This window comes from Paroedura picta, chromosome 14 (genome assembly GCF_049243985.1).
Source record: "Paroedura picta isolate Pp20150507F chromosome 14, Ppicta_v3.0, whole genome shotgun sequence".
Lineage (NCBI taxonomy): Eukaryota > Metazoa > Chordata > Lepidosauria > Squamata > Gekkonidae > Paroedura > Paroedura picta.
The window spans coordinates 7,779,336-7,805,003 of NC_135382.1; the positions used below are offsets into that span (position 1 = coordinate 7,779,336).

General features: G+C 51.1%; 1 protein-coding gene and 1 long non-coding RNA gene across 2 annotated transcripts; one reads left to right on the plus strand and one right to left on the minus strand.

The window, feature by feature from the left end:
- Positions 1 to 289: 289 nt before the first annotated feature.
- Positions 290 to 22,064, minus strand: LOC143823866 (uncharacterized). The gene is made up of 3 exons (XR_013226621.1): positions 21,991 to 22,064; positions 9,546 to 9,628; positions 290 to 1,252 (listed from the first exon to the last, which is right to left on the minus strand). It is a non-coding gene; the product is annotated as an uncharacterized LOC143823866 (long non-coding RNA).
- Positions 21,497 to 24,666, plus strand: NKX2-4 (NK2 homeobox 4). Its single transcript, XM_077310555.1, has 2 exons — positions 21,497 to 21,901; positions 22,010 to 24,666. Exons 1-2 carry the CDS (start codon positions 21,556 to 21,558, stop codon positions 22,666 to 22,668), a joined length of 1,005 nt encoding a protein of 334 aa, XP_077166670.1. The 5' UTR covers positions 21,497 to 21,555; the 3' UTR covers positions 22,669 to 24,666.
- Positions 24,667 to 25,668: the final 1,002 nt, after the last annotated feature.

The window sequence follows — 25,668 nt, forward strand, 5'->3', positions numbered from 1 at the left end:
AATTAATCATATGAGATAGATTTGGGAAATTCAATTTCCAATTAATTATATGAGATAGATTTGGGAAATTTTGGAAATTCATCAATTATAGGAGATAGATTTGGGAAATTCAGATACTTTATAAAACCATTCCAATGTATCATAAAGTCATCTTTTTTTCTTCCCCTAATTAATCTAATTTTATTTGTGAGTTGCTCAAGTGCTGCTATATTTCTTATTTCTGCATGGAGACCCCTGTGGCGAATAAGAAGCAATCTAGCTATAACTAAGAGATAATTAGTGAATCGTTTTTGTCTGCACTGGGAGTTTTCACTAAGAGTTTTCATTGAGCAGGGCCAGGTCAGCTGTAGGTTTCGGTTTCATCTGTTGACTGGCCCAAAGTAATCCACTGAGTTTCTCTGCTGAGCAAGAATTTCAGCCCCTGCCTCCCCAGTCCTAATCCTGTATTCTAGTCACACTGGCTTTGACAATCTGAAATTCGCAACACCTTCTTCAAGACACCCTGCTTAGTTATCTGAAAACTGAACATTTACATCTTGCCATCCAAGCATGAGAGATTATATTTCCTTCAGCCAAGAAGCATTACCCTAGGACTGCCAGGCATCAACAAACATACAGGATATTTGCTGTAATGTATGAACAGTGCATTTCTCCACATCTGAAATCATAGTCCTGTCAGAGCTCTCTCAGCCCCACCTACCTCACAGGGTGTCTGTTGCAGGGAGAGGAAGAGAAAGCAATAGTAAGCCGCTTTGAGATTCCTTCAGGTAATGAAAAGCGAGGTATAAAACCAACTCTTCTTTTTTTTGTGCCTTGCAGAATAAGCCATTACTTTAGACACACACACCTGCCCTTGCAGGTCTAAAACTGTGAAAGGTATGTGTCAATCATTTCCATCCATTTACTTATTTACAGTCATTGACCAGCATCAAATTAAGGCATGTCTATCACCTTCAGCCCTTCTCTAAGCAGCTTTCTCGTTTGTAATGGGATTTATATCAGCCTTGATCAGTGCTGACCTTCTCCTGCTTCCAACCAGTGAGAAACTTCTTCTCCCATTAATCCCTCATCTGCTAGGTCTGCTGAGGATTGTTGTGGTGTCCTGCTGTGCAGTGTTGGGTCAAAGGGTCCCATTTATTTCAGTGCTGAGATAATTTTGCAGAAAACAGATCCATGGTGATGACCACATGGGTGCTGTTTCTAGACTTACTGATAAGGACCCTGGTGACTCGTGTTTGTTGTTTAGAGACACCTGCAGAGCAGAAATGAAAGAAAAGCCTTGAATATGGGCATCAAAAATGGTGGAAACATTGTTTAACTTAAAATAATTACTTTGCCTAAGATGGCTTTGACTAAGGCCAGCCACCAAGGGTGTAGACCAGGGGTAGTCAAACTGCGGCCCTCCAGATGTCCATGGACTACAATTCCCAGGAGCCCCCTGCCAGCGAACGCTGGCAGGGGGCTCCTGGGAATTGTAGTCCATGGACATCTGGAGGGCCGCAGTTTGACTACCCCTGGTGTAGACACTCCTGCTGGCTTCCGTGCAATTTTGTTGAAACTTTCCGTGCTTATTTTCAAACATGTAATTGCTGTACAGGATCGAATAATGGTAGGTTTCAGCACAGAAGGAAAATGACCTTCAGAACTACCTCACGGTTTTGAGTCTTGCGTACTGCATTAGATGCTATTCATTCCATTAACAGCCATAATTTTGCCGGCTTTAGTTTGTTGTTAGAATCTCTCTTGATGACTCAAGGCCCAAAACTGAAGAGCCTCAAAGAGCATAGTGCAGGATTGATGATGATGATGATGATGATATTATTATTATTATTATTATTATTATTATTATTATTATTATTATTATTATTATTATTATTATTATTATTATTATTATTATTATTATTATTATTATTTCCATCGGTTTGCAAGAAATAACACTGGGATCTTTTTCTACAAGTTAGCCCAGAGAATTGCAAATTGTTTCCATAAATCCTCATCATGACAAGGGGCTTATTCAAGGACATTCTAGCCAGAAGATCTCTTGTACAAGCCCTATTGAAACCAATGGAAGAGCCATTTTCTATGAGCTTGTGCAGGAGAACTTCCTAGCAGGCTGTAGCAACCATCACCGTCATATTTCTGTGTCCACGTACAAAACCTGCCCTGACATGGAGCCTCACCTCCAGGCAAAAGGACAGTAGGATGCTATGACAAACCCCTGCATACTTCCCCTTGTGAGGTAATTTCCCCCCCTCCAAAATAAAATGTTGTTCCCCACAGACCTAGCTAGCCTTTTAACATGGAAAAGAGTGACGTGGAGTTCCCCAGGGATCTGTCCTAGGGCCTGGGTTGTTCAACATATTTATAAATGATTTGGATGAGGGTTTAGAGGGAACACTTATTAAATTTGCAGCCAATACTAAACTGGGAGGAGTAGCAAACACAACCAAAGACAGAATCAGAATACAGGATGATCCACTGATAGGCTCAGTGGAACAGGCTTCCTCGGGAGGTGGTGGGTGCTCCATCTTTGGAAATTTTTAAACAGGGGCTGGAGAGCCATCTGACAGACAGGCTGACTCTGTGAAGGCTCAGGGGGGTGGCAGGTGACAGTGGAATAGCGAGAGGGTGGTGAGTGTCCTGCATAGTGCAGGGGGTTGGATTAGATGGTCCATGAGGTCCCTTCCAACTCTGTTATTCTAAGATTCAATGATTCTATTGTTCCTTTATTATAAAACTAGTAATCAAGCCCGCTGTACTTACAATACAGCAGGCGCTAGATCAGGAACTCGCGGCCGGCGAGTCGGCAGGCTGATGGCACACGGGACATGGCGGCCTGACGCGTCGGAGGCGCTTTGCACCTCTTGATGTGTCAGGCTGCCGGCAAGGGAGCAACTGCTCCCTTGGCGGTGGGGCGGCAATCGGAGAGGCCAATCGGCAGGCGTGAAGCGCCTGCCGATTGGCCCCGCCAATGGTCTGTCCGGAGGAAGGGGCCAATAGGCACCCATCCTCATCCTGGACAGACTCCGCCCTAACTCCTCCCCCCAAGCCCTTACGGCTTTATTTAGTCCGCGGCACCCGTGGCGCTGTGGGCGGGGTTAAGACTAGAAATCAAGCCCGCTGAGCTGCAAAAAAAAAAAAAAAAAAGGCTGCTCCTCACCAGAGGCAGAGCTCAGACAACTGAGAGCACGTGGCGAGAGCTACTGGGGAGAGTTGCTGCTGACCAGGTGAGGCTATTGTGCTGCCTGGGTGAGGTGATTGCTGGGTAATTGTTGGGAGGATTAAAAAGGGCTGCTCCTCACCAGAGGGCGCGAGACAAAGGGCTCTTGGCCTGTGGCTCTTAGCCTGGGGTTCTTGGTGGAGCAATTAGAATCGGTAGATTATATTTCCCTAGTACTTGCACTGCCTAGACCTTACAATGGACCTCCAGGACACTCATCCCATCATCTGCAGTGAGAGTGACATGATTGCCTTCCTCCCAGAAGACAAGATAGACTACAGCTGCCCCAAGTGTAAACTGGTAAGACTTTTGGAGGAAAGGATTAGGGGATTAGAAAACAGAATTATTACTCTGACCCAAAGTAAAAAAAGGGAGGAGTTCATAGACCAGAGCCCTGCAACTCGGAATATAGAGAATACAACCAGTCCTGAAGAGGATAAGGAGATTGACCACACTAGGGAGCCTCTGCAGACAGTTCGGAAAAAGACTCAACGGCAAAGAGCAAGACAGTTCTCGGGGCCTTTGGAGCTCCAGAATAGATTTCAGGCCCTTGCAGAGGAGGTGCAAGGGTCAACAAGGGAAGAGGCCCCAAAACAAAGTCTAAGACAAAGGGAAGAGGCCACGGGGACAGAAGGAAATGGAGTTGAGGGGGAAAAAAAAGGAGAGTACTGGTAATTGGAGACTCCCTGATAAGAGGAATGGATCGCCATGTGGCTGGGCCCAACCCCCTAACCCGAGAGCTGTGTTGCTTGCCAGGGGCGAAAATTAAAGATGTTTCAGAATGGCTGCCCAAACTCCTCAAATCTACAGATCACTACCCATTTGTGATGGGCCATGTGGGAACGAATGACATGTCCATGAATACCATCGCTCCTATTAAAAAAGACTATCAAGATCTGGGGAGGAAGCTCAAGCAAATGGGGGCACAACTGGTATTCTCTTCAGTCTTGCCTGTCAAGGGAAGAGGAATGCATCAGGAGAGGAAGATAATGGAGGTGAATCACTGGCTGCGTAGTTGGTGCCGGCAGGAGAGATTTGGTTTCTGGTACCATCGGATAGGCTTTCTTGAGGAAGGCCTACTAGCACCTGATGGACTGCACTTATCGAAACTGGGGAAGAATGTGTTTGGCAGGAACCTAGGGAGATTCATCAGGAGAGCTTTAAACTAAAGCCACTAGGGGAAGGAGACGATCAACATAGGGAGTGTACGGAAGGAAAACGATTGGGGGCAGCCCAACCGGCAAGGCCAGCTTATAGGGAACCAAAAGTAAAAGGATTCAGATGTCTTTATACTAACGCCCGAAGCATGGGCAATAAGAAGGAAGAGCTGGAACTTCCCATGCTGGTGGAAAGGTATGATCTAGTAGGCATCACAGAAACTTGGTGGAATGATTCTCATGACTGGAATGTAATGGTGGATGGATATGAACTGTTCAGAAAAAACAGAATAGATCGAAGAGATGGAGGAGTGGCACTGTATGTGAGGAAAGGGCTTACCTGTCAGGAAATTCTAGTGAAGGAAAGCATATCTACAGTGGAAAGCATCTGGGTGAAAATAAGCGAGGGGAAAACAAACAGTGTGGTGGTTAGTGTCCGCTACCGACCGCCTGACCAACGAGAGGATGTGGATGCTGCACTTTGTGAGCAGCTTGGGAAAATATCCAAGCGGCAGGACCTTGTCATCATGAGTGACTTCAATTTCCCAGATGTGTGCTGGGAAACAAACTCTGCAAAGCGTCCTCAGTCATGCAACTTTCTGACCTGCCTGGCTGACAATTTCATTTATCAAATGGTAGATGAACCCACAAGAGGTTCAGCCATACTGGACTTAATACTGACCAACAGGCAAGAGTTGGTGGATGAGGTGAAGGAGGTGGGGACCCTAGGGGGAAGTGACCATGTCCTCATAGGATTCCTTTTGAGATGGGGGGGGGGAGGAAGCTTGTAGCCAGACGCGGATGTTGGATTTTCGTAGGGCAAAATTTAATAAACTCAGAGACATGATGAGTGTCATACCATGGACGAGAATGCCGGAAGGGAAGGAGCACATGAAGGGTGGGCGCTACTCAAACAAGAGCTATTGCATGCTCAATCAATGACTATCCCAGAAAGACGAAAACACTGCAGGAGCTCTAAGAAGCCTACTTGGATGAACAGAGAACTTCAAGAGGAACTAAGAAAGAAAAGGGAAATGTTCAGGAAATGGAGGGAAGGACAGAGCTCTAAAGAAGAGTACCTACAGGTTACTAGGCATTGTAGATCAATCATCAGAAAGGCCAAAGCTGAGAGTGAGCTAAGATTGGCCAGGGAAGCCCATTGTAATAAGAAAAGATTTTTCAGTTATGTGAGGAGCAAACGTAAAGTAAAGGAGGCAATAGGCCCACTGTTGGGTGCAGATGGACAAACTCTAACGGAGGATGCAGAGAAAGCAGAAAGGCTCAGCGCTTATTTTACATCTGTTTTTTTCCACAGGTCAAAGGGTTTAGGCACATCTAGAGATGGCAGTAGCCAAGGGATAGTGTCTGGGTGGCAGGTTGACATGAACAGAGAGGTTGTCGAGAGGCATTTAGCTGCACTGGATGAGTTCAAATCCCCTGGGACGGATGAAATGCACCCGAGAGTGCTCAAAGAACTTTCCAGAGAACTTGCACAACCCTTGTCCATCATCTTTGGGACCTCTTTAAGGACTGGAGATGTCCCGGAGGACTGGAAGAGAGCAAACGTTATTCCGACCTTCAAAAACGGGAGGAAGGATGACCCGGGAAACTACAGACCAGTGAGTCTGACCTCTGTTGTGGGGAAGATAATGGAGCAGATATTAAAGGGAGTGATCTGCAAAAATCTGGAGGACAATTTAGTGATCCAAGGAAGTCAGCATGGATTTGTCTCCAACAGGTCCTGTCAGACGAACCTCATATCTAGCCTATATCGTTGTACTTGTAGTTTAAACCCATTAATGTGCGTCCTTTCCTATGCAGCCAACAGGAACAGCATCCTGCCCTCCTCCAAGTTACAACCTTTCAACCTTTCAACCTCCTTTTCTCCAGGCTGAACATTCCCAAATCCCTCAACCTATCTTTCATTTTTCTGATCCAGATGCAGAACTTTACACTTATCTTTATTAAATTGCATCATATTCTCATTTGCCCATTTTTCCATTGTGTTCAGATCTCCTTGAACACTGTCTCTATCTTTTGGAGTATTTGCCAGTCCTCCCAATTTGGTGTCATCTGCAAACTTGATAAGTAGTCCCTCCAGCCCCTCATCTAGATCATGAATAAGTATGTTAAAAAGTACCGGGCCGAGCACCGAGCCCTGAGGTACCCCTACTCACCTCCCTCCAGTCTGATGAAACACCATTGACAACAACTCTTTGAGTGCGGTTCTCTAACCAATGCCCTATCCACTTAACTATCTGAAAATCCAGAGTGCAGACCTTCAATTTACCCATCAGAACATCATGGGAAACCTTCGTCCCTCTTCCCTCCTCCATTCCTCAGGCCTGAAACATCATGGATTGAGAAGATACCTCAAGAATCTCTCACCACCCAGCTGTTTATACTACAAATCTTTTCTTTACCTCTAAGTATGTAGAATTAAGTTCACTAATAATATATTTACTATATTAGTTAAATATACCCTTGGAGAATGTGTCTTTCTTTGTTGTTTTCTCAACTCATGCATTTTAAGGCTAGAATCATAGAATCATAGAGTTGGAAGGAGCCATACAGGCCATCAAGTCCTGCCCTCCTCCAAGTGACAACCTTTCAAATACTTAAAGAGGCCTATCATGTCCCCTCTCAACCTCCTTTTCTCCAGGCTGAACATTCCCAAGTCCCTCAACCTATCATTATAGGGTTTGGTCCCTTGGCCCCAGATCATCCTCGTCGCTCTCCTCTGTACCCTTTCAATTTTACCTACGTCCTTCTTGAAGTGAGGCCTCCAGAACAGCACACAGTACTCCAGGTGTGGTCTGACCAGTGCGGTATACAATGGGACTATGACATCTTGTGATTTTGAGGTGATGCCCCTGTTGATACAGCCCAAAATGGCATTGGCCTTCTTTACCGCTGCATCACACTGCCTGCTCATGTTTAGCTTACAATCCATAAGTACCCCAAGGTAACTTCAAGGAAGTCAGCATGGATTTTAGTAAAGCTTTTGACAAGGTTCCCCATGATGTTCTGATGGATAAGTTAAAGGACTCCGATCTGGATTTTCAGATAGCAGGCCGCTCAGCACTTCCCGGGAGGTGTCGGGGAAGGGTGGGTGCTGGCGGCCTCTGGGGGCGATCCTGAGCAGCGTGGGGTGGGTGTGGGGGGTGAGTGGGCGACGGGAATGGGATCAGGCATGCACGGACCTCCAGGCATGCGCGGACCTCCTGGACCAGCAATAAAGGTATTCCGAATCTACCTCAGAACACAGAAAGGGAGGAAGATGGAATCTTCCTCAATCTGATACTTAAAATCCTAGCGTTTCTACACTATATGCATATGAGAGAATCCAAAGAGGTCAGATGAACTATCTGATATAATAAAGGAATTAAGAACCTAACTAAAAACAGACTACTATATATAAGCAAGCTTATACAACCTGGCTGTGGGCAGATTATGCCAGAAAGTAGAATCACCAAGTAAAGGAGACTGGAATGCAGTAAAAAGGTGTGCCAGGTATCCTCAAGGTCCTACTCCAGGGGTAGTCAAACTGCGGCCCTCCAGATGTCCATGGACTACAATTCCCAGCGAATGCTGGCAGGGGCTTCTGGGAATTGTAGTCCATGGACATCTGGAGGGCCGCAGTTTGACTACCCCTGTCCTACTCATTTAAAACTCAAATTGCCAGCAAACAACAATTCAAAACTGATAGGCTCCATGGATGCAGACTGGACAGGAGACTTGAGACTCTAAACAGGAACTCTCTTTGCCATAAAGTTAGTAAAATAAACAGTAACGCTGACCACTCAGCTTTGATCTCACTGACCTGCCCCTAGAAGGTAATTTCCTGTTTCCCAAGTCTTCGTCCCTGCAGTGCACTGCTCACAAAGTGCAGCATCCACATCCTCTCGTTGGTCAGGCGGTCGGTAGCGGACACCAACCACCACACTGTTTGTTTTCCCCTCGCTTATTTTCACCCAGATGCTTTCCACTATAGATATGCTCTCCTTCACTAGAATTTCCTGACACGTAAGCCCTTTCCTCACATACAGTGCCACTCCTCCACCTCTTCGATCTATTCTGTTTTTTCTGAACAGTTCATATCCATCCACCATTACATTCCAGTCATGAGAATCATTCCACCAAGTTTCTGTAATGCCTACTAGATCATACCTATCCATCAGCAGGAGAAGTTCCAGCTCTTCCTTTTTATTGACCATGCTTTGGGCGTTAGTATAGAGACATCTGAATCCTTTTACTTTTGGTTCTCTATGAGCTGGCCTTGCCAGTTGGGCTGCCCCCGATCGTTTTCCTTCCATACACTCCCTATGTTGATCGTCTCCTTCCCCTTGTGGCTTCAGTTTAAAGCTCTCCTGATGAGGAGCTCCGGTGTGGTTTGGCCACTTCGGCAATGACTGAAGCCCCAGCCACCTCGGGCTTTGGTGATCGCCAAAGCAGCCAAACCGTGCCGGAGCACATCTCAGCATGCTGCGCTCGCCAGCCATACCCGGCACTCTGCTGACTTATTAAGACTTTACCACAAGTCAACCAATATATCCTTCAAAGCCTAAATGGGCAGTTACAGGAAGCACCTCCGGCAGCCTTTTGCAGCTGTTCCACACTGGGCAATAAACTCACATGTAACTCACACTCTTGAACATGGTAAGTTCAACTGAGAAATGTGCTGGTGACAAAATTTGCAGTGAAAAGCCATAAAAATAGCACACCATTTCTGAAAATGATCTTTCACGATTCACACTAATACTTTCAGACTGGCATGTGTTGGGAGGGGGGGGCGTTGCCTATTCCAGAGATGGCACAGGTCTGAGAGCATTTGGAGACAATATCAGCTCTCGGGAGAGTCTTCCATTAACTCAGTATAAAGGTTGAGGATATTTTACCATGAAGCCAGTTCGACTTTGTTAATTTCTAAAGTTCATGGTTAATGATTCAGAAACGAGTCATGTGGCACTTGACTTCACAAGAGATAAGCGGGGAAGAAATCAGCAGATAATGTATAAGAATACAGCTGTTGACAACAGTGTTGCTGCAAACCAGCCAATTTGAATGGGGCTGCAAAATATTTTTCATGACCGTAAGTGAACTCAGCAACAGCATGAACTTAGCCTAAAATAGCACAGCTACCTCTTCAGTATATGGACACAGTTTACCTCTGCACAAAAAGGACTGTGGTAGCAGCATCTGATTGACGTGCCCCAGATTGACGTGCCCCTTCTGGTCCTGGTCCCAACAGCTATAGAAGGAGGAGGAGGAGGAGGAGGAGGAGGAGGAGAAGGAGAAGAAGAAGGAGAAGAAGAAGAAAGAAGTTTTTATATCCTGCTTAAGGAGACTCAAGTAGTCTCAACTAGCACAGCCTGTTCTATGCCCCAGAATGTAAGAGGGGTTTCTTCTTCTGCCACATAAACAACAACTGCAAAAATAGGTTAGCTGTCAAGCTAGAGAACTGGAATTACTTTTAATACCCTGTGTGGATATTGACATGCCAATTACATGTGAATTTAGCGCCCAGTGCAGAGCAGCTGTGAATGGCCACCAGCCTCACACCCAGTTTTTGCAAAAATGCACATGTGCAAAGATGCTGCATATCCAAATCAATTCATGGCCATTAGTAATTAAGGGCCACTAATTAGTCATTAAGTCTACCATTTTTTGCTGGAAAAAATAGTCTTCCCTTCCTTTGCCAACAAAAGGCGCCTTGTGAGGTAGGTGGGACCGAGAGTTAAGAAAACTATTGATCTGAAAGGGGCAACTGGATTTGCACCTTGTCCTGCAGTTACAAACTTAGTGAAGAACAGTCCCAGAGTGCTCCAGACTTGCTACGGCAGCAGAGGACACGGATCTCCTAGAGCTATTTTGCTGTTTCTCAAGTTTATTGTAACAACCTGAACTGGTTAAAAATCAAAGTACTTCCAACTCTCTAGCTCAACAACTAGCCTATTTTTGCAATTGTTGTTCTTGTGGCAAAAGACGAGAAAAGTATAGAGCAGACATTGCAAACCAACAAGGACTTCAGAGCTAATGCAAACAATAAAAAATCTCAAATCACAGAACAAAAGGTGACATTGAAGCATCTGGTGAGAAAAAACATACTTCTATTATACTGAGGACCACATGATGGGATTGCAGATGAGTTTAGTGAAGACCTTTTAATTGCGGAGTCGGTTTGTTTTTAACAGCAAAATTCTTTTGTGTTCCTACAGCAATTTCTGCCCGTTTCTACTGCCACAAAATGTCAGGATTCCAGAGCTGACTATTGAGTACATGAGGAAAGGGAACCCAGACAGTCAGTTTCCACACGGAAAAGCATGGATGCAAAAACTGAGAAGCAACAGATTTCACAAATTATGCTCAGCACCACCTTCATGGCTTTCTGGTTCTAGATTCTGTGGAAGGGCAGGATATAAATGCAGTATATAAATAAATAAAAAAGGGAGACACCAAGTGAATCCAGTTCATGTTTGAAATTGGAGGCTGTGTCTAAGTTTGAGCGGACCTTGAAATGGGCACTCGGGGGGGATCCACCCACCCCTGGCAGGAATCACCAGTCCCTGGGGCAGGAATCAGACCTTCCAATTGCAAAGTGAGGGGTGTTTTTTAAGAACCAGCAACCAATCTGCCCAACAGAGCCTGTGAAGAAGCCAATCCTCCCCATGGTTCTCTTTAAGAGGAGGAGGAGTGTAGGTCAGACTTTCCCCATTGCAAAGAGAACTTTTCTTTTGCCAATACAAGTACTTTGCAATACTGCTGTTTCTAGGGAAATTGGAGGCAGGCAGCTGTGTCATAGTTTGAGAGGACCTTGAAATGAACGTTAGGAAGGGACCATCAGTGGCAAGAATCAAAATTCCCCCCATAACAAAGCAAACTTTTTCCTTTTTCTTGACAATGCAAGTATGTTGCACCATTACTGGCTTCCCCTTGACATTAAAAAGTGGTAAGATTGTACAGCAAAAATGGCCTCTGCTGCATGTTGCCAAACTCAATGCAGAGCTGGGTTCAGACCCAAGTCAATGGTGCTAGAGAGAAGATGTGAAAGGGGGTGCAATTCACCAGTGTGTTCTCCTGGGTACCTCTTCCTTTTCAGTGCCTTCCCATGCATTTCAGTGGTGTGGCCCCTGTTGCTTTGGAGGGGAGATCATCCACATAGGATAAAGGTAAAGGTACCCCCTGTGCAAGCACCGGGTCATGTCTGACCCTTGGGGTGATGCCCTCTAGCGTTTTCATGGCAGACTCAATACCGGGTGGTTTGCCAGTGCCTTCCCCAGTCATGACCGTTTACCCCCCAGCAAGCTGGGTACTCATTTGACCGACCTCGGAAGGATGGAAGGCTGAGTCAACCTTGAGCCAGCTGCTGGGATTGAACTCCCAGCCTCATGGGCAGAGCTTTCAGACTGCATGTCTGCCGCCACAAGAGGCTCATGCACATAGGATAGGTCTTTCTAAAAGGACAATAAATAGGATGAGAAATTTGGATTATTTAAGGTCATTTCAGAGGGCAGCTGTGTTGGTCTGCAGCCAAACAGGAATCCAGGAGCAGCTGAGAGATACTCTTGCTGGTCTCTAAACTACTACTGGACTCAGGCCTCATAGGATTATTTAATTGGGGGGGGGGGCTTTTTATTTATCACCATCCATGGTTTTCCTGCATGGTGTGACTAATTAGTTTCATTGAAATTGCTGAGGGACAGGAAGATTTGGGCAGAATCACTGGGAGGGGGGCAGACGATAGGTTAAGGCCAGCGTGGGAAAGACTGAGACTTCATTATCCATCCTGTGCTGCAGCCCCTCGCTGAGACTGACAGGCTGGCTGTGAAAGACTTTTCAGGTTAGACTCCTCTAGGGGCACCCCAACCCCTCCGAACCATGCATGCGCACTGTTTCCCACCACACACGTCGCACGTTCTGACGGCAGAGCACCCCCCACCCTCCGTCCCTATTGAGCTGCCGTGATAGGCAGACACACTTCACACTTGCTCCTTGTCTTGCTTCTCCAACTTTTTGTGACAATTCACAGCAGTTTGTGGCTTCCAAGACCATCTTCAAAAAATGTGCTAGGTGTGGGGTCGATGTTGTCTGGGACTGGCTCATAATATCAGAGTGTTACCCTGGCAAGTGCCCCCATAAAGGTGGCGGTCTTCAAGAAGTCACCTCCATATGCCTGACACATATTGGCACACACAGAGACCAGACTGACGCATGTTCATTGGATACATTTCTTGGTCAAGGAGGTCAGGCTGGACTCCATGTTGTCTGCTAGAACAAGATGGAAAAATTCCCTTCTCCATCTCCTCTAGGCCAATCCAACAGACTTAAGCCTAAATGGGCAGATATGGGAAGCATAAGAGGACCAGTGATCCTGCCAGCCAGACCACCCGATTGTCTCTAAAGAAGAACAGCTTCTCCTGAACCAAATCTTCTTATGTCTCTCTCAAGTGAAGCCTCCTGCCACATCCTAGTACCAATGTCCTTTATTGTTCTTCCCTGTCTCCCTAGCTACCGATTAACGTGAGCCATTGTGCCCAGAGCAGGTGAGAGCCTGACTGCATCCTCACCTGGAGGTTAAAACCTTAATCCCAACAGCCTGGCTCATCAAGGGCATTGTTGTTACACTCCCTGAGCCTGAGCCACTCTCTGAGACCCCAGCTCAGTGACCTCACAGTTCAAACTCACCTATCAGAGACCAATCGTTGGTCCCTTGCATCATACCGCACCTCTCAGTGGACCGACTGGGATTTTCAAACACTTTACCTGTCCCAACACACACCTGCAAAGTGTGCTGTGCTCTCAACACAACCAACATTTCAGCTCCAATGCTGGTCATCTGAGCCTCCCTTCTTCTTTGCTCACCTGGAAACCATCTTCGCTTCAGGATCAGGTGCAGTATAATTTCCTTTCCTTCCCCCACTTGCTAGCATTTCCCTTTTAGAAGTTTGCCTGTCGTATTGTTATTTAATCTGGTACAAAGAATCCAGGTCTGGCTTAATTCAAGGTGTCTAGGGAATCCCCATCTCTTGTACCCGAACAGTAAAAAGACCCTGGCTGCTGCTCCTCTCTCAAACTAATTCCCCTTCCGAATTCATAATTCCCCAGCAATCCAAGTAACAAGAGCCTCTTCTCTATAGCAGAAATTGACCCCCAAAGAAGAGCCTGGCAAATTGCCTTGTCTTAAAGCAGCTTTGTGGGGAAAAGCCTGGTCTGCCAGCCTGCTTAAGCCAACCTCTGAGCCGACTCCTTCAGCCTCAGCATGGATGCCTTGTCCAGGTCCCCCATCTTTCCATTCCCTTAGAATGGAGAAATCTGAATAAATAGCTCCATAACCTTTAGTTATGGAATTTGTTTCTAAGGGACAATGGTTGATAGAGCCATGGAATCATAGAGATGGAAGGGGCCAAACAGGCCATCTAGTCTAACTCAATGCAGGTTTGTGGTCCTTGATCTCAATGATGCGTATTTCCACACGGCCATACACAGGGACCATAGAAAATTCCTTTGATTCCATATGGGTTCCATGATTTTCTAGTATTCGGTTTTTCCATTTAGCTTAGCCACCGCCCCTAGGGTGTTTACCAAGTGCAGTGGTGGCATTCCTCCATTCTGGGGCAATCACCATCTTCCTGTATCCTGATGACGGGCTTCTTGTGGGCCCCTCCCTTCAGGTGGTTTGGGACCATGTGGATATAGTTCTAACCACTTGTCCCTCCCTGGGGCTCAATGTAAATTCTAAACATTGAGATGGGTTCCATTCGCCAGGTGACACATGAGGCACCTGCAGTATTGGTTCCTCGGATGCTTTCACCCTACTACACATCGAAATTAGCCTGGCACAAGGTTCGAGGGAAATTGCCTGAAAGAAAATGCAAGCAGAAGGGAATCCTGCCCACCCGCCATGCTCTCCGAAAAGAGAGTGGGGTACTGCCCTTGCGCCAGCGGGTTGATTGAGACAAGTGAACAGGTCTTATTGTACTACTCTTTTCATAAGGCTCTCAGATGCAATCTAATCCAATCAGCATTGGACAACTACCCAGGATTCCCCCAAGGGAATAAAATCAAGGTCCTGCTCCAAGATGAAAACAAGCAAACAGCTCTCCTTACAGCCAAATTCTGCGCTGCTATGAAATGGCATAGTATTTTTGTAAACCAGAAGATGCCTGTATAATTCATTTTGAATATTGAATTTAGTCAACAGTATTTAATGCTCATGTTAAATATTGTTTTTTTAACATTTTAAAGCTCTGAAGTTTTATTAACCTTTTTCTGTATTACCGTCCCTTATTATAAACTGCCATCATTTATCAAGTATCTGACGTTTTTGTCAAAATGACTGTAAAATAACAATTGATTGATTGATTGATTGATCTATCAATCGGTTAATTGAGCAGGGGGCTGGGGGAAGACTGACAGTAGAGAACCTCAGCTCAGTAAGGGACTGTGACAGTCGTGAGGCTTGATCATGATTCAGGGCTTCAGTTCGCACCTTAGAATCATAGAATTATAGAGTTAGATGGCCTGGCCCCAGAGAGCCGCGCCACCCAAATCGCCAGCCCCACTAGCGCCCACTGTATTTCGGGGACAGTGGGCTTATTTACTAATCATAGAATAATAGAGTTGGAAGGGGCCTCCTGGGTCGTCTAGTCCAACCCCCTGCACTATGCAGGACACTCACAACCCTCTCGCTTATCCACTGTCACCTGCCACCCCCTTGAATCTTCACAGAATCAGCCTCTCCATCAGATGGCTATCCAGCCTCTGTTTAAAAATTTCCAAAGATGGAAGCCTGTTCCACTGAGAAACCTCTCTAACTGTCAGGAACTTCTTCCGGATATTTAGATGGAATTTCTTTTCATCCCATTGGTTCTGGTCCATCCCTCTGGGGCAAGAGAGAATAATTCTGCTCCATCCTCCATATGGCACCCTTTTAAATACTTGAAGATGGTTATCAGATCCCCTCTCAGTACTCTCCTCTCTAGACCAAACAGACCAAGCTCCCCCAGCCTTTCTTCATAGGTCTCCAAACCCCTCACCATCTTTGTTGACCTCCTCTGGACATGTTCCAGTTTGTCTACATCCCTCTTCAACTGGGGTGCCCAAAACTGAACACAGTACTCCAAGTGAGGCCGAACCAGAACAAAGAGGTAGCATCACCTCCCGTGATCTGGACTTGATACTCCGTTTGATACAACCCAAAATCCCATTTGCCTTTTTAGCCACTGAGTCACACTGCTGACTCATGTTCAATGTATGGTTTACTAAGACTCCTAGATCCTTTTCGCCAAGACAAGTCTCCCTCATCTTATATTGGTGTATTGGTGTGTTTGGTTTTTCCTAACTAAATGCAGAACTTTACATTTGTTCCTATTGAACTTCATTTTATTCAGTTTAGCCCACTTCTCGAGCCTATCAAGATCATCCTGTGTTCTGTTGCTGGTTTCAGTTGTGTTTGCTGCCCCTCCCAGTTTAGTATCATCTGCAAATTTAATAAGTATCCCCTGTAATCCCTCATCCAAATCATTTATAAATATTTTGAACAACACAGGCCCCAGGACAGATCCTTGGAGCACTCCACTTGTCACTCTTCTCCAAGAAGAAAAAGCACATACTGTGAGGTTTCTACTGATTGCCACAATAACAAACCTTGACTTGGTACAAAGCTTGATTTATTGAATTTATTACAAGTAGACCTGACCGATACGTTGCCAAGACTAAGAAACAATAGCAACAGCTCGCTTAGGCCAGTTTCACCACGCCTGTCCCCATTTACTCCAATTTTTGGCGGGAAGTAGGCCCTGCAGAATGGAAGACATAACAACCCTCTATGAAGCAAGAATAAAGGTGAATCAATTACACACAGCTCAGCCCATGTCACCCACACACACACGCTTAGCGTGACAATGGGGACCTGGTACTGGGCTAGATCAAGGGCTACCAAGTAGGGTTGTGTGCGGGGGCACCTAAATCGCCCATTCCAGGCCACCGCAGCCAGCACCGCACTGGGGGGGGGGAGGGGAGTGTGCACATCCCCTCCCACCACTGAGCAACACTGGCTGTGGTGGCCTGGAACGGCTGATTCGGACGCCGCAGTGCACAACCCTAGTGCCAAGTGGCGACGTGCAGCCAAAAGGGAACGGAAAGGAAACCATAAATGTATGCATAAGGCTGAAAGAACGACAGTCGAAAGAATGGATGGCAAGAGTTGACCTCTTCTGACCCTTACTGAGGGTCTGAGGAAGTGAGTTTGCACACAAAAGCTTATGCCTTGAATAAAACTTCATTGGTCAATGTGCTACTGGGCTCACACTTTATTCTATCCCTATCCAATTCTTTCCTCACAAACAGGGGCCTATTAGTGATTTCATATACAAGATCATCCTGTATTCTATTGCTGTCTTACCAAGTATCCTCTGGGTACGATTTGTCAGCCAGTTATTGATCCATCTGACAGAATTAGGATCCATACCGCATTTTACCAACTTGTGAACAAGAATATCACATGGAACCTTATCAAAACCTTTACTGAAATCCAGATAAACTATGTCCACGGCATTCCCCTGATGGACAAACTCTAACGGAAGATGCAGAAAAAGCCGAAAGGCTTAGTGCCTATTTTACATCTGTTTTTTTCCCACAGGTCAAAGGGTTTAGGCACATCTAGAGATGGCCGTAGCCAAAGGATAGTGTCTGGGTGGCAGGTTAACATGGATAGAGAGGTTGTCGAGAGGCATTTAGCTGCACTGGATGAGTTCAAATCCCCTGGGCCGGATGAAATGCACCCGAGAGTGCTCAAAGAACTTTCCAGAGAACTTGCACAGCCCTTGTCCATTATCTTCGGGACCTCTTTAAGGACTGGAGATGTCCCGGAGGACTGGAAGACAGCAAACGTTATTCTGATCTTCTAAAAAGGGAGGAAGGATGACCCGGGAAACTACAGACCAGTGAGTCTGACCTCTGTTGTGGGGAAGATAATGGAGCAGATATTAAAGGGAGCGATCTGCAAACATCTGGAGGACAATTTGGTGATCCAAGGAAGTCAGCATGGATTTGTCTCCAACAGGTCCTGCCAGACCAACCTGGTTTCCTTTTTTGACCAAGTAACAGGTTTGCTGGATCGGGGAAATTTGGTTGATGTTGTTTACTTGGATTTTAGTAAAGCTTTTGACAAGGTTCCCCATGATGTTCTGATGGATAAGTTGAAGGACTGCAATCTGGATTTTCAGATAGTTAAGTGGATAGGGAATTGGTTAGAGAACCGCACTCAAAGAGTTGTTGTCAATGGTGTTTCATCACACTGGAGAGAGGTGAATAGCGGGGTATCTCAGGGCTCGGTGCTCAGCCCGGTACTTTTTAACATATTTATTAATGATCTAGATAAGGGGGTTGAGGGACTACTCATCAAGTTTGCAGATGACACCAAATTGGGAGGACTGGCAAATACTCTGGAAGATAGAGACAGAGTTCATCGAGATCTGAACACAATGGAAAAATGGGCAAATGAGAACAAGATGCAATTTAATAAAGATAAATGTAAAGTTCTGCATCTGGGTCAGAAAAATGAAAAGCATGCCTACTGGATGGGGGATACACTTCTAGGTAACACTGTGTGTGAACGAGACCTTGGAGTACTTGTGGATTGTAAACTAAACATGAGCAGGCAGTGTGATGCAGCGGTAAAAAAGGCAAATGCCATTTTGGGCTGTATCAACAGGAGCATCACATCAAAATCACAAGATGTCATAGTCCCATTGTATACGGCACTGGTCAGACCACACCTGGAGTACTGTGTGCAGTTCTGGAGGCCTCACTTCAAGAAGGACGTAGATAAAATTGAAAGGGTACAGAGGAGAGCGACGAAGATGATCTGGGGCCAAGGGACCAAGCCCTATGAAGATAGGTTGAGGGACTTGGGAATGTTCAGCCTGGAGAAAAGGAGGTTGAGAGGGGACATGATAGCCCTCTTTAAGTATTTGAAAGGTTGTCACTTGGAGGAGGGCAGGATGCTGTTTCTGCTGGCTGCAGAAGAGAGGACACGCAGTAATGGGTTTAAACTTCAAGTACAACGATATAGGCTAGATATCAGGAAAAAAATTTTCACAGTCAGAGTAGTTCAGCAGTGCTTGAATAGGCTGCCTAAGGAGGTGGTGAGCTCCCCCTCACTGGCAGTCTTCAAGCAAAGGTTGGATGCACACTTTTCTTGGATGCTTTAGGATGCTTTGGGCTGATCCTGCGTTGAGCAGGGGGTTGGACTAGATGGCCTGTATGGCCCCTTCCAACTCTATGATTCTATCCAGAAAGGTAGTCACTTTATCCACGGCCCTGGCTAGACTTTAGCCGGGGGAGGTTGGGAGACAGCCCTTCCCAGGCACCCGGGAGCCCAATCACCACCTCAGAGAGTGGCGATCTCGCTCCCGGCCCTCTGGGAATGGCTTCAGCCTGGGGGAAGGGAGTTTGGGGGACCCAGCCCTTCCCAGCCGCCCAGCCAGTGCTGCCAGGGCAGTTGGGAACGGCTAGCGCCTGCTGTATTTTTTTTTACAGCGGGCTTAATTACTAGTTTATAAATGATTTGGGTGAGGGATTAGAGGGGATACTTATTAAATTTGCAGACGATAGTAAACGGAGGGGGAGCAAACACAACTGAAGACAGCAACAGAATACAGGATGATCTTGATAGGCTCAAGAAGAGAGCTAAACTGAATAAAAGGAAGTTCAATAGGGACAAATGTAAAGTTCTGCATTTAGGTAGGAAAAACCAAACACACCATTATAGGATGGGGGAGACTTGTCTTGGTAGTAGCACGTGTGAAAAGGATCTAGGAGTCTTAGTAGACCATACACTGAACATGAGTCAGCAGTGTGTCTCAGTGGCTAAAAAGGCAAATGGGATTTTGGGCTGTATCAAATGGAGTATCGTGTCCAGATCACAGGAGGAGATGATTCCAGTGTACTCTGCTCTGGTTTGGCCTCACTTGGAGTACTATGGTCAGTTTTGGGCACCCCAGTTGAAGAGGGATGTTGACAAACTGGAACATGTCCAGAGGAGGGCAACAAAGATGGTGAGGGGTTTGGAGACCAAGACCAATGAAGAAAGGCTGGAGGAGCTTGGTCTGTTTAGCCTAGAGTGGAGACGACTGAGAGGGGATCTGATAACCATCTTCAAGTATTTAAAAGGCTGCCATATGGAGGATGGAGCAGAATTTTTCTCTCGCGCCAGAGGGACGAACCAGAACCTATTGGTTGAAATTAATTCAAAAGAAATTCTGTCTAAACATCCAGAAGAAGTTCCTGACAGTTAGAGCGGTTTCTCAGTGGAACAGGCTTCCGCAGGAGGTGGTGGGTTCTCCATCCTTGGAAATTTTTAAACAGAGGCTAAATTGCCATCTGACGAAGAGGCTGATTATGTGAAGACTTAAGGGGGTGGCAGGTGACAGTAGATGAGCGATTGGGATGTGAATGTCCTGCATAGTGCAGGGGTTGGACTAGATGACCCATGAGATCCCTTCCAACTCTATCATTCTATGATTCCATGGAGGGAACCCCAGGACTTCAGTGCCACCCCTTCAAATGCCCTCTCCCAAGTTGTTATCTGCTTGATCACAGAAGACAGGGGCACGTGAAGAGGAGGACTCCTAAGGCTATCCTGATATCCTGGTAGTTGCTTACAGGAATAGGTGCTCTTTCAGCTATGTTGAAAGCTAGAGGATTCAAAAGATCTGTTCATTAATTGGAAGAACTTCTCAAGTTTATGGGAGAGCAATCTGACGTCAGAACAGTCTATAATCCAGCCACCCCCCTTGCCCCCGCGTGGCCTTGGACAGTCATCTGAATCCAATGTGAACGGGCCATTCTGTTGTTCTCCAAAGATGAACTGGGCTTGCTGGCTGTCCCCCACCCTCCACCCAGGACAGCTCAAAACTATTTTCGGGATGACCCTCCCAGACAGCGGCGGGGAACAGGCTACCCCCGGGAATTTTTCTTCCCGGGAATTCTCAAGCTGGCCGCTCTGGCAGACGCTGACGCTCCCTCTCGCCGGGCTGGGGGCATGGAGGGGGGGGGGGTCGGGTAGTTTTCTCCGACGGCATCAACGCGGCCGAACTCCACTGTTGTTCCCGACGCCCCTTCGCGGCCCCGGCCCCGGCCCCGAGACCACCGGCAGTCCCCAAGCCAGGCTTGCCTGGGAGGCCGTCCGTCCTGCCCGCTTGTCCAGGCTGGCGGCAGAAGCGCTCCCCTCCCCCGCGGACAGCTCCGCTCGCTGGCCCTGATCCGAGGACCCCCCCCTCCCCCCGGCGCCCGCCCGCCCAAAGCCTCTACCTGTTGCGGGAGGCCGGGCCGCCCCACGACCGCCAGGCCCTGGGCAGAGCTTCGGTCTTCGACGGGGCGGCCTCCCAAGGGGGCTTCCCTCCGCCGTGCCCCTTGGGGGAGGGCGCCCATCATGCTTCTCTGGGCGACCAGCGCTGCGGGGCGGGGGCGGGGGCGGGGGGCGCAGCTCTCCTTCCTCCTGCCGCCCCTCACAGCCCCCGCAGATCTCCCCCGCTGCCGCCGCCGCCGCCGCCTTTCTCGGACGGAAGCTGGGCGTTGTGTGTCCAGCCCCACCTCCGCAAGTGCAATGAACAGGAGCCGGTCCAGGCGCTCCGTGGCGAGGCTGAGGGGGCTGCCGGTTCCTAAAGCGGCCCAGGCAGCGCGGGACCGACAGAGGCCCACCTGGGGCGGGGAGGGGGATTACAGCGATAGTCGATGGAGGAGGGTTGGGGGTCTGGGGGCGCCCTCGGGAGGGGAAGAGGGAGGCGCTTTGCTGTGCGCTGATGAGCACTCGTGGGGGTCCCCCTCCAGGTCTTTGGACGGGGAGAGGCGGGGCGAAGGGGGTCCCTGCGGGAGGGGGAGACCCTTGGGCCTGGGCTGCCTATCTGGCGAGGGGCGGTGCGCGGACACTTGCGACGGACTTCAGGCGGCTCTTCTCAGGGGGGGGGGGAGCAGTCTGGTCTGGCTCCGCCCCAGCCAACCCTGCGCCGCCAGCCTGCGATCCCCGGGAGGGAGGGGGCGGGCGGGCGGACCTGCGCGCCTCCCCCTCCGCCAGGCCGCCTTCCTGCGCAGCGGCGGCGGCGGGCGGCGGCGTTCAGCCCCCTTCGGCTCCGGGCGAGCCAGCAGGGAGCCCGGGGGCCGGCCGGCCGGCGCGCCATGTCGCTCAGCCCCAAGCACACGACGCCCTTCTCGGTCTCGGACATCCTCAGCCCCATGGAGGAGACCTACAAGAAGTTCGGCGGCGCCCTGGAGGGCAGCCTGGGAGGGGCCGCCGTCTACCGCCAGCCGCCGCCGCCCCAGCAGCACCCCATGGCCGCCCCCAACTACCACCCCATGGCTCACGCCGCCGCCGTCCCCCAGTTCGCCCCCGGGCCCGTGGCCGGCTACTGCAACGGCGGCCTGAGCAACGTGGCCGACCTGGCGCCCTACGCCGACGGCGTGCGGGGCAGCGGCGGCGCCTCCGGCTGGTACGGCGCTAACGCGGATCCCCGCTACCCCACCAGTAAGTCCGGGGCTGGAGGAGGGGGGAGCATGCCGAGGCACGGCGGCGGCCCTCCCTGCGGGGAAGCGCCCGCCGCCGGCTTCACTCACCGGCCTTGCGTGTGTTCAGTTTCCAGGCTGATCGGCACCTCGGGCGGCGTCAACGTGGCCGGCATGGGCGCCCTCTCGGGAATGGCCGAGGCCGCCAAAGCTCTGGCCCCCGGGCTGCACACGGCCGCGCCCCGCAGGAAGCGGCGGGTGCTCTTCTCGCAGGCGCAGGTCTACGAGCTGGAGCGGCGCTTCAAGCAGCAGAAGTACCTGTCGGCGCCCGAGCGGGAGCACCTGGCCAGCCTCATCCACCTGACGCCCACGCAGGTGAAGATCTGGTTCCAGAACCACCGCTACAAGATGAAGCGCCAGGCCAAGGACAAGGCCGCCCAGCAGCACCCGCCGCCGCCGCCCGCCCCGCAGCCCGACGGCACCCCCAGCCTGTGCCAGGCGCAAGCCCCCGCCGCCGCCGCCTCCTCGCCCCGACGCGTGGCCGTGCCGGTGCTGGTGAAGGACGGCAAGCCCTGCCCGCACAGCGCCGCCCCCGCCCCCTCGGCCGCCCCGTCGGGCCAGCAGCACCCCGCGGCCTCACTGAGCCAAGCGCCCGACCTGGAGGAGCTCTCGCCCAGCCCGCCGGCCCTGCACGGACAGGTGGGCGCCCTGGCCCCGCTCGACGCCGCCGCCGTCGACTACAACGGCAGCCTGGTCAACGCCAGTTTGCTCTACGGCCGGACGTGGTGACGGCCCGCCTGCCCGCGCATCTCCACGCTGCACCGGCGCAGGGGCCCGCCGAGCAACACCCCACCCCGACCCCTCGGGCCTTCGCGCTGCCTCCAGGATCTGCCCCAGGGAGACCCGGCGGGGCGGGCTGGTGACTCGATCCGCTCCAGCGGGCGGCGAGGGGAAGCCCGGCTGAGGACAAAGGGCCTCTGGACACTCTTCCGATGCTTCCCTCTCCCTCCCCAAATTCGTCCTAATAATTTTCCTACTGGTTTGCCTTCTGGCCTGAAAGCGGATCGAACCAGATGCGCCAAAGAACCCGCCGTCGGTTCCGCATCCGGAGGAGCCAACACGGGAGGGCGGTGCAGCACCAGCCCCGGACACCGGCCTTAAAAGCCCCCTTTTGAGCTTCGACGGGAAGGATTTTTTTTAAGGAAAGGCGTTTGTACTGTTATGATTAAGTCTTGTTTCGGAGGGTCTGGGAGGTGTGGCTGGCCAAACCGCCAACTGGCCTGGCAGCCGCAAGGGGGGAGCGACCAACTGCGCGGCCCGATTTCCCGCCGGGCCTTTGGATTCCACCGGCCGGACTCCCTCCTGGGCCAGCCGGACCGACGGCGCGCGGAGTCTTCGCGTTTCCCCGGTGCGGCCGTGCGGAGTCACCTCTAGCCGGGCCCGATCCCCTGAAAGAGGGGCTCACGGAAGCCAGTGCCGGGAGTCCTGGAGACTGACTGTGGGCTGGAAGACCCCCGCCCCCTCAACAAAATGGGAAGGGTCCTGAGTCCGAGACTGGACACGAAAGGATTCTTCCAGCCGGCTCAGCTGCACAGGGGAAACGGCGACCTTTGCGGGGAAGGAAAGAACATTAAAAGGGGAAATGAAGGGGGGGGGTGACTACAGCCTGGCGCCCCCCCCCCGTTTCTCTTCCAAAAAGGGAGTTCTCCAGACGGCAGGCGACCTCCTTTCCCGAAATGACGTCCCTCTGCTTGGATGGACGGCCTCTTTGGGGCGGTCTGGTTTCTGTTCCTTGGCTTGTTGGTTCTCAAAGGATTTGTCCCACGCGGCTTAGAATTGTCTGCCCTTCCTGTTCCCACTGCAGACACCCAGGGCGGGAGGGAGGGGGGGCCGAGAGAGCTCTGACAGAACTGTTATGCGAGAACAGTTCTGCACCAGGGGCACCCAGCTGGCTGCACGTGGAGGAGTGGGAAATCAAAGGCGGCTAGCCAGATTGACCACAACAGCCACGCTGGTTTTCGACTTCGCTCCCACGCAGCTGATCAACCGTTACTCATTTCTGACCAAATGAAGGCGAAATCAGCACGGAGTCGGCTGTGGGGAGGAAAGAAAGGGGGTCTAGCTTTGGGAGGAGGGAGCCCCCCACTCACCGGGGCGTGTGTGACGCCGGCCTGGCATGAAAGGGAACCTGGGCCGCCTCGGGGGTGAGGAGACCCTGCCCCAAGGCAGAGCCCGCCCCTCATCTCGGGGGCCTGGCCGGGAAGGGAGCGAGCGACCTGCTGATGGGCGGTCGACAGACGGGGCCGGTTCGTTTTCCTGCTGGGAAACCTGGGGGTCGCTGGGAGGTCTGCCGCCGTTGCAAGCCCCCTCTCCCCCTCCCTTCTAGACCAGCGGCTTGTCCCAGCCAAGTGCGGACTCCCGGGGCCCCCGAGCCCTTCCCCGCGACCGAGCAGTTTGGGGTTGGGGCAGGGGGCCTGCGTGGGAAGGGCCCGGGAGAAGCCCCCCCCCCGGGAAGCGACTGGCTCGCGGTGCCCTCCTTTGCTCAGATTCAGGCAAGCGGGCTGGATCCCGTGGGCAGATCTCGGCCAGGATTTGGGGCAGGGGCTGGAAGGCAGGTGGCCACGATCCCTGCACGAGCTCTTTCTCTCTCGCCGAAGGCAGGCCCGACCCCCCCCCCCCCGCCCCTCGTAGTTCCCGGGCGAAACGAGGCAGGGGCAGAGGGCGCCGCAACGAACCCGTGGGATCGGGCCCCACCGAAGAAAAGCGGGGTGGGGGCGTCGGAGCCCTACGGAACTCCTTCCGACGTACTCGGGGACCCTCACAAGTCCGTGGGGCTGGGGGGAGGCGTAACCTGACTTCGGTGGGGTCCGGATCCGTGCCCTCCCGGCGCCGCCGTTCAGGCTCTGAGCAGGGGCGGCGAGGGCTGTCGAGGGCTTCGCTTTGGGGGCCTCCAGGAGGGCCTGGGAAAGTCCCCTCCCGAAAAGCGCCTCCCTTATTTGCACAGAAAGTTGTATGGGGCCGGGGGGGGGGGGTCGTGTCTCGGCCCCTGAAGCGCCAGTTCTGCCCGGCGGTGGATCGGGTTCCGGCGCGTCCCTCTGGGGATTCCCGGGGCGCGGCGAGCAGAGCCGGGTGGGGTGAAATGCCACAGTCCTCCCCGCCCCGGTTCTTGTATTTAATATCTGAAATAAAAGTTTGGATAAAAAGCATTTTCGCAGCGTACGGAATTTTTCCCCCCAGGCTGGGGCTGAGAGGCGGCGGGCGAGAGACGCGAGAAGGCCGCGGGAGGAGGGAGGCGCGAGGGACGCGGCGGCAGAGAAGGCCGGTCGGAACCCGGGACGGTTGCTGGGGGGGAGGGGGGGTCTTTCCAATTGTGGGCCGACAATTCGTTTCTGGTTCTCTTGGCGGCGGGACGATAGGCTTGAGTTCTCCCCCTGGATGGGAGGCTGCAGGCTTTCTTGGAAGCAAACCTCATTGACGCGACTGACATTTTCTCCCAAGTAAAGGTGCGCGGGACAGACCTTCTCCCTCCGCCTCCAAGGGGCAGCCGCCCGGGCCGGGCCGGCGCCGCCTCCCGAGTTGCCCCGCAAAGGGCCCGGGGACGGTCCTGGGGGCGCCTCCTTTCGGGCGGGCGGAAACCTCGGCCGCAGGGCGCCACGGGGGCCGCTCCCTCCTCCCGGGCACTTCGGAGCCGCCGCGGCTCCGCTCCTCCGCACGCGAGGCCCGTCGGGGCGGGGGGGCGGAGGGCAGACTTCCCTGCGCGGCGGGCGGCGCCTTGGCCTGGGTCCGCGG

Bases quoted from the DNA above. Each gene is read 5' to 3' on its own strand.
- NKX2-4 (XM_077310555.1), top strand. From the start codon at position 21,556: ATGTCGCTCAGCCCCAAGCACACGACGCCCTTCTCGGTCTCGGACATC. The intron at 21,902-22,009 runs GTAAGTCCGGGG...GCGTGTGTTCAG, and splicing joins GGATCCCCGCTACCCCACCA to TTTCCAGGCTGATCGGCACC.